Here is a 9,198-nt window from a genome sequence, read left to right as displayed (position 1 = left end):
ATGAAACACCTCACCTCCCTTATTTTATTTCACTCATTTATTTTGCTTTTTGTTCAACATGTTACACATTCCTATCCGGTAGAACAGGGTTGGACTGGATGCCTTTGTGGTCTTTTCCAGCTCTGTGATTCTACATTTACTTCTACGTTCCACAGAATACTAAGAGACATGTATCAATAACTAATTCCCACTTCCACTCCCGTCCCCAAAGAGTATGGAATAGTAAGGAATCAGATACCTATCCAAGTTTTGACCTGGCTTTTGTAAGCTATTTTCTTTGACATTTCACTGAAAAACAGATGAATTAAAACCATTTGGATGGTATGAAACACCCTCAGGAGAAAATGTCATTTTGAATTATCACTGTGATTCAGACCTCGCCCTTCTAGGAGTGATATGACTGGAATCAACCTTAGTACTTGAAGAGGAAAATCTAAGCCACATCCCATTGCAATAAATCAGTAATACTGTGCAAGAAGGAGAGAAAGTTATGGGTGGGTCCCTTGCTTTGCCGGCAGCTCTTCCTTTTCCAGGTGGTAATACTTATCATCATAGGCTGTCACTCGTGGTCTAGTATGATTGCCTTCCAAGTGTAGAGTCTTGGTGGTGGGTCCGTAAGTGACTGTAGAGACCTGTTCTTGGTCCACATGTTCTTTTGCAGTGAGAATATCAGTTTCCATTGGACATCTGAAGGTGATCCCAACAAAGGGTTGGCTTGATGCACCTTCCTGTTAACACACTTCTGCCTTTCACTCTCCATTTGTGCCTCTTTGAATTCCACAGCACTCTTGGTAACTGCCGAACTCTTGAGGGCCAGGGCTTCCCAGTTCTCAGTGTCTACACCACAGTCATTAGTGCTGAGGGGACACCAAAGTTTTCAGGCTCTCACTTAGGCCTTTTGGCTTAGGACCTCGCAGTCCCTTCTGCCTCACTGTCAGCCTGGTATGCATCCAGCATCCATCCAAAGGGAACCCATTTGCACCCGTCTCCCATGGATCTCGTGCTCTCTTCCCACCACAAAACTGTGCCTGAAGAGGTTGGCATATTGATTCCCTCCCCTTATTATTTAAATACTAGGACCACAAATTGAATCTCAAGATCCGCAATCCCATGATCTCCAACAATGAAGCCCAAAGTGACCTTTCCCCCAGTTTCAAGCATCTTCTCCATGAGCTTGCCAAAAGTCGCACAAGTAATAATAATAATACTAATTTTATTTCTTCCTCATTTTTATTTTGTCGTGGTGGGAAAAAAACACATTATTATTATATAAAATACATATATTAAAATACATAGAACAAAGATTAAACACAAGACACAAGTTTAAAATTTGTGCTTAAAACTAGCTGGGTAGGCCTGCTGGAAGAGATAGGTCTTCCAATGTGTTTTAAATTCTGACAGTTCAATCAGTTGTAAAAGTTCTTCTGGCAGGTCATTCCACAGTCATGGGGCAGCCAATGAAAAGGTCCTCTGGGTGATGGATACCAATTGGATTGAAAGCAAACAAGTGAGACATCCGAGGAACTTTGAAGAAATCAAAAATACCAAACATTGTTATAAAAAGAGCTCACCCACGTACCACGGCTGAAAAAGGGACTACTCCAGAAGGTGCTATACAGTATGGACTGAATTTAACATTATTATAGGGCTGCAGATTGTTAGCTGCCATTGGTCAAGTCAGTTTCTCAACGCACAGGATGGTGACTGGAATAAAATGGGGAGAAGAGCCATGTGTACTGCCATGGATTCACTGGAAAAAGTGGAATGTAAATTTATTTATTTATTTATTTAGAGCATTTATATTCCGCCCTTCTCACCCCAAAGGGGACTCAGGGCTGATCACATTACACATATAGGCAAACATTCAATGCCTTTTAACATAGAACAAAGACAAGACAAACATAGGCTCCGAGCGGGCCTCGAACTCATGACCTCCTGGTCAGAGTGATTCATTGCAGCTGGTTTCAGCTGGCTTGCTCTCCAGCCTGCACCACAGCATAATTTCTTGTTATATAAACAATAACAAAAAATTATGACAAATATAAAAATATAACAATAAAAAATCAGGGTAGTATTTTTGGCTTAGCAGTAAAGTGAAAAGGACCGGATTATTGGTTTTGCACAAAGTACAATAAAGCCTCTGATCTTTGCCTTTATTCCATCTGTATTTAATTCGATCCTTTGGGAGCTCGACATTCCAGGCCCCAAACCCATGACATCTTGGACATGTTCACAGTGCTCTCTATAACCTGTAATGTCATTGGAGGGAGGCCCATTGGTGCCCATTGGGAGATATAGCTATTTGTGGAAGTGGGAACTTGTCTGTGGAAGTGGACACCCCGGTCACACACATACATACATATTTTCACTTTTATTATGTGTATCGATTATGTGGTTTTTTCCCACCAGAAGGAAATACAAATGATGAAGAAATAAAATAATATTCCCTCTAAATTTCTTCTTTATTTCACCTGTGAAGAAAGTAACCTATTTATGTTCATGTCTGAGATTTTAACTCATGGGGAGGGGAGAGAATGGATGTGTACTTTGGGGCAGAACTGTGCAAGTTAAGTAGGAAGCCTGTCTGTTTATATGCATTCTTAAATATATGCAGGAGCTGAACTGGCTAGGGTGGGGAGAGAACAGGAAGCAAATGTTCATTGCCTTGAATGAGGTCTGAAGTGACTCACAATGACTCAGAGACAGGAGAAGCCAGATTGCCTGGTCTGAACTTTAAGCTGAAATTTGTGAACGTAAGCTGATTGAGGCCAGCTACCTCTCAGTGGCCAACTGGCTGGACTACTGCACCGCTTTCAAGCATAGTAATAAAGGCTAGGAGGAGGCAAGAGTTTCACTTTGCTTTCTGAGAAAAGTCCTGTCATTCCAGTAAGAAAGGCTCCTATTGTACAATAGTCCTTTGCTTCATTCATGGAATTCTATGAGAGCTGCAGATGTCATCTTACATTTGTAAACATCCTGTGTTTTTCCTCCACTATTTCCACTGCCTATCTCCCAAGAAAGAAACAGTCCCATTACAAATGAAAAGGAGGAATAGTTAGTTACACACAACATTTCGATGAGTAAGCATTCATGTGCCAAGTACCAATGATTTGTTTGATCTTATTAAATGTACTGATTTAAAGTGAATATTAAAACATGAGTATTTAGTGCAGTTCTGCTCAAAACAAATGTACTTGGGAATTATTTTTGGATTCTGTCATTGCAATGCACTTAGAACTAATGGGATCATGTACAAGGTAGAGTCTCGCTTATCCAACCTTCATTCATCCAATGTTCTGTATTATCCAACGCAATTTGACTCCCGCCCGGATCCACAGCTGTTGCTCTAGGCAGGCAAGGATCACAGATTTTAAAAAATCTTCTTAGGACTGAACTTTTTACAGATTTAACTTCTGACAATGTTGTTACTGTAAGTTCATTTTATGCAATTCTATCTTTATTTGTAGTCAATTTTTAGTAGTCAATGTTTTCAATACATTGCAATGTTTTGGTGCTTAATTTGTGAAATCATAATGTGAAATTGTGAAATCAATACATTGCAATGTTTTGGTGCTTAATTTGTGAAATCGTAATGTGATGTTTAATAGGTTTTTCCTTAATCCCTCCTTATTATCCAACATTTTCACGTATCCAGCATTCTGCCAGCCCGTTTATGTTGGATAAGCGTGCCTCTACTGTATTTAAATTATTTTAACTTAGATTTTAAAAAAAACAAAGGTGTTCTTACAGCTGATGAAAATTCATACATTCTTGCATGAGTTGGCAGACACTGAAGTCAATTAGGTTTTGATTTGCAAGACAGCATGGAAACAGAAAATCATCTTATTTTTTAACTCAGTTCTTTCATCCATAAGTGCTGTTGGTCATGGATGGGCACAGAGAGAGGCCCAAAGGACCTTCAGGACCCATAATCCCTCTCCAACAACATTTGCAATATATGATGTTCTGCCACCCTAGTAAAGGTAAAGGTTTCCCCTTGACATTAAGTCTAGTTGAATCTGACTTTGGGGAGTGGTGCTCATCTCCATTTCTAAGCTGAAGAGCCAGTATTGTATGGAAAGCTATTACCTTCCCGCCTAAGCAGTACCTATTTATCTACTCACATTTGCATGTTTTCAAACTTCTCGGTTTGCAGAAGCTGGGGCTAGTAGCAGGAGGTTATCCTGTTACATGAGTTCGAACTGCCGACCTTCTGGTCAGCAAGTTCTGCAGCTTAGCGGTTTAACCCATTGCATTACCATGGCCCCATTCTGCCACCCTAGTCAATCAATATTTTCTAGTATCCTTTGCCAGTTCACATATAGTACACAGCTTTCAAAATGTCTACCTTCAATGAATTTAAAATGGAATAGAAATGGAGACCAATTTTTTTCTAGTTAATCAGTATTTCTGACAAGAATGTATCTTGCACTGAGTCCAATGCTGCCATCTCCAAGCAGCATATCCTTATTGGGTTATTCCCCCCATTCACTTTCTTATAAAGTCCTTGCAACAGCATCATTAAACTACATTCCTACTACTGTACAAAGGGGACAAATGAATGTAGAGTGAGGAAACAGGTGAATTACTTCAGGATATAAGTTATCTCAAAGTTCATTGGAGGAAATAAAGCCTACTATTGTCTTTCCAGCAGCTGTTGTGTGTTTTAATGCAACACATAGTTTTAGCCTTAACAGGCAGAAAGAAAAGAGGCACCAAAGACGCTCAAACGAAAAGAAAAATGTGACAGAGACAGCTGAACTTCGGGCTGACTCTCAGAATGAAAATATCTCAGTGCATTCCATGTTCTTTAAGGACCAAAGAAAACAGATGAAAAATCTGAATGATCTCAGACTAGATTTAGCCCTGGAGAAACTCCTGCTGTCATTACTTGGGGATTCCCCTTGAAAAGAAATGGTGTTGTAAAACAAAGCAGGACTTTTTGATGGATAGGGATGATAGCATGAACCAATTGTCCATAATTGTTTTTTTAGTATTGATATGGCGGCTTCAGTATTTCTGGTTTAGGCACAAGGGATTTCTCAGCTTAAACATGAAACTAGTCTTATTTACTGCCTATACGTTTTTCCTCGTTGATAATAAAAGTTGCAAAACAGGAATAAAAAGAGCAGATCAAGTATCCCTTATCCAAAATCCTTGGGACCAGAAGTGTCAGGATTTCGATCCCCCCACCCCTGGATTTTGAAATACAGTAGAGTCTCACTTATCCAACACTTGCTTATCCAACGTTATGTATTATCCAACGCATTTTTGTAGTCAATGTTTTCAATAAATCATGATATTTTGGTGCTAAATTCCTAAATACAGTAATTACTACATAGCATTATTTCGAATTGAACTACTTTTTCTGTCAAATTTGTTGTATAACATGATGTTTGGGTGCTTAATTTGTAAAATCATAATTTAATTTGATGCTTAATAGGCTTTTCCTTAATCCCTCCTTATTATCCAACATATTTGCTTATCCAACGCTCTGCCAGCCTATTTATGTTGAATAAGTGAGACTCTACTGTACTTGTATTCGCATGTGTACATAATGAGTTATCTTGGAGATGAGGTCTACGTCTAAACATGAAATTTGTTTCATATATACATAGTCTGAAAATAACTGCATATACAATATCTTAATGCTGTTGTGCATGAAACAAAGTTTTGAATACATCAAAGCAACAGAAAGCAAAGGTGTCACTATCCCAACCTGCCATTTTTAGATTTTAGAGCATTCTGGGTTTTGGAATAAGAGATGCTCAACCGGTATATCCCTTATCATTAGTGATGGGCAGACACAATTAGCTACCTATGACATTTGTGCAACCGCGTTCTAATACACGGTTTGGATTGTACTAGCACCTGCAAATTAAAATATTTTAGGTCTCCATAATATATAGCAGACTCTCAGTTAAGTGGATGCAAGCAACCAAAATTCCCAAGCAACTGGCAAAAAGAAATCAAAGCAATAATGCATAAAATAAATATGAAATACATCTATAATACAATACAACTGTGTTACATTAAGTTAAGCTTGTCTTTATTTGATTATTGTATTTCAATATTAATATAAGTCAGTACAGAATTTATGGTGTGGTATAGTACACGGCTTCTTAAACTTTTCCCACTCATGACTCCTTTACACCTAATATTTTTTTTTCATGATCTATATTGGTATATAAAATAAGTATAAAACTGAACATTTACTGGTTACAAATCAGCATTTGTAAGGATTGCTAAAAAGGCTGATTTTCTTTTACATGGAGTGCAGGTGATGCATTTTTGCAACATCCACCATGAACACTGCACGTTGTTTGTAACAGATTAGTGTAAATGAGTGTTCAGAAACCTTTTAATGCCAAATTTTTCATGACCTCAACACTGATGTAAGGGGACCCCATTTGGGGTCAGGATCCACAGTTTAAGAAACTATGGCATAGCTCGGAGTATAATACTAGTCTATCTTATTTTTAATAGTAACTCTCAAGCAACCAGAAAGCACATTTATTCGGTACCTACCAATTCCCATGGGTGTTGGTTAACTGAGAGTCTACTATACTGTAGTTTGAATTCTAGAAAAAGAAATTGTATAAATTAATCATGAAGATAGGAAAGCCTTGGTAATTTCCTTGTAAAGTGTGTGCACATTTATATTATTAATGCTCAAATATCTTTGGTGAAATCCATAATTATGCCAATGCATGTATATCTGCATATGCTTACTGGCATAATTATCATAGATTTCACAAAAGAATCTTAACAATTGTAGCATGTTAAAGCGATTTATGGGATTTGAAACTGATTTTCACATAGCATAGTTTTCAGGGTACCCCAAAAAAAGGGAATGGCTACATCTAGATTTATTTCCTTTTCATTTTGTTTGAGGCAGTTATGAACAAAATATCCTTCTCCCCAAATTCAACTATGAATGATGTTGAAAAAATAGTCTGCTCTCTGATTTTAGTAATCCATATCTTGAAAATATCCCCCCCCCCCCCCCCCCCCAAAAAAATATCCCCAAACAAGCAAAAAGCAAACCCTTATTCTGGCTATTTTATATAAGGGACACCATGTTACTACACCATTGTATATGATGGAACTTTAACATACATTGATTTTGGTATTTCTGGAGGGTCTTGGATCCAAACTCCATTTGGACTTTCAGTTATTTTTGTGGTTTATATCCATGCTTCAATTGTAATACTTCAGTTAGGACAGCAAAGGAAAAAAAAGATTGGAAATGGCTGGTGTATGCATGTATGATATTAGGTAGCTTTGTACACTGAAGACAGCTTGGAGTAAGCCATAAACCTTTGTTGTGAAGAAGGAAATGTTCCCAAATGTCCACATTGTCTATCATGGATTTTATATGGCTTAGACTGGTGGGAACGAAGAAGAAAGAAAGTACTTTATTAAAGCATTATTTTTTTAAAGTCAGAGATTCTGTAATGATGCACACTGAATGCTGGTCAAATAATCTGGCAGTTTAGAGATACCCTGCTATTTTTAAAAAATCCGAAATTGTTGTTTGAACAGCTGGAGGCCTTTCATGAGATTATGGTGCTCAATAACTGGAGCAATAGTTCAATGCCTGAGGGTGCTGGAAGCTCTGAAGTAGCTAAGGAACTTGTAGCAGAGGTTCACCACAAAGTACCATATGTTCTGAGCCATTTGTGACCTTGCAATAAAAATGCGCCAGATGATCACAAGAAAGATGGTATTAAGTGCATACTGAATATTCCTGAGCCTGGAGAAAAAGAAAGAAAAGTGGGTAAAACATCAGCTTGGTGGGCAAACAATTAATGGACAGAATACACCCATATGCCCATTCTTCTATCATAGCATTGATAATGAACTGTAGTTTGCTCTACAGCAGGCCTGGGCACATTCAGCCCTCCAGGTGTTTTGGACTTCAGCTCTCACAATTAATAACAGCCCGTTGAAGTCCAAAACATCTGGAGGGATGAAGTTTGCCATGCCTGTTCTGAAGTTTTTCTTTACACTACTACAAAAACATGGCAAAAACACAGGGGAAGGCTGGGGAAAAAACTGTAAAAGAATCAGTCTGCACTGGTTGCTGAATTCTAAAGAGCTATGAGATGGAATCGGTAGATAGAGAACCAGGCAAGTTTTACTAAATTATTATTGCTATTACTATTACTTTTATATTTATACCATACTTTGTCTCCCCAAATGGGGCTCAAAGCAGCTTGACATAAAAGAATTAGTATACAATTTTAAATATACAAATATCCAAACATTAAAACAGAATTAAACACAAACAGTACTAAAAATTCAGTTAAAATCCAGCAAAAACATATTCAAAGTTAAAAATCACAGCATCCCTTGACTAGAACTTAGATACCTTCATCTTTAAAAGCCTGTCTGAATAAAAAGGTTTTAGCCTGCAGCCAGAAGGACAGCTTGGGGAGATAGGGCGGAATATAAATAAATTGGGGAGATAGGGCGGAATACAAATTATTATTTCCTGGGTAGGGAGTTCCAGAGTCGTGGGGCAGCCACTGAGAAGGCCCGCTCTCTCGTTCCCACCAATCAAGCTTGAGATGGAAGTGGAACTGAGAGAAGGGCCTCTCTTGAAGCTCTCAGGGCCCAGGCAGGTTCATACAAGGGGATGCGGTCGGCCAAATAAGTCATAACCAGCACTTTGAATTATGCCCAGGAACAGACTGGCAACCAGTGGAGCTGCTTCAACAGGGGGGTTGTCCACTCCCTATAGCCACCTCTAGTGAGCAACTTGGTTGCAGATCTTTGGACCAGCTGAATTTTCCAAGCACTTTTCAGAGGCAGCCCCATGTAGTGCATGTTACAGTAATCCAGACAGGATGTAACTAAGGCATATACCCCAGATCTGGCTTCTCAACAAACAAGTATAGTTGGTGCACAAGTTTTAATTGTTCAAAGGCCATTCTGGCCACCTCAGAAAAATGGGTCTACAGGTTTAGTGCTGAGTCCAGGAAGACCCACAAACCCGAGTCCAGGAGGACCCATGGCGGGAAGGCCCAGCCAGCCTGGATGGGCCTTCTCTTTTGGGCCCGGGCATGAAGAAGGAGGCGGGGGTGGCACCATCCTCCTGGGGGTTCGACTGCGCCCCCGGGACGATGGCGCAAGGAGCAAATGTTTTCCTCGGCTGGCGGTTGGACCCCCTCTGTATGCAGGTGAGAACAAACC

General features: G+C 39.1%; 1 protein-coding gene across 5 annotated transcripts in view; it reads right to left on the bottom strand.

Annotated features, from left to right (window-relative positions):
- Positions 1-7,389: 7,389 nt before the first annotated feature.
- LOC100565436 (fatty acyl-CoA reductase 1) overlaps positions 7,390-9,198 on the bottom strand; it is a 57,048-nt gene continuing 55,239 nt past the window's right edge. For all 5 annotated transcript variants that reach the window (XM_016993917.2, XM_008111350.3, XM_008111352.3 and 2 more), the window contains one exon: positions 7,390-7,756. In XM_016993917.2, the coding sequence (XP_016849406.1) occupies positions 7,594-7,756 (163 nt within the window). In that variant the 3' untranslated portion in view covers positions 7,390-7,593. The remainder of the gene's footprint in view (positions 7,757-9,198) is intronic.

The sequence above is a fragment of the Anolis carolinensis genome, chromosome 5, assembly GCF_035594765.1.
Source record: "Anolis carolinensis isolate JA03-04 chromosome 5, rAnoCar3.1.pri, whole genome shotgun sequence".
NCBI lineage: Eukaryota > Metazoa > Chordata > Lepidosauria > Squamata > Dactyloidae > Anolis > Anolis carolinensis.
The sequence above is the reverse complement of the archived record's forward strand: the minus strand, read 5'-3'. Positions and strand labels throughout refer to the sequence as shown.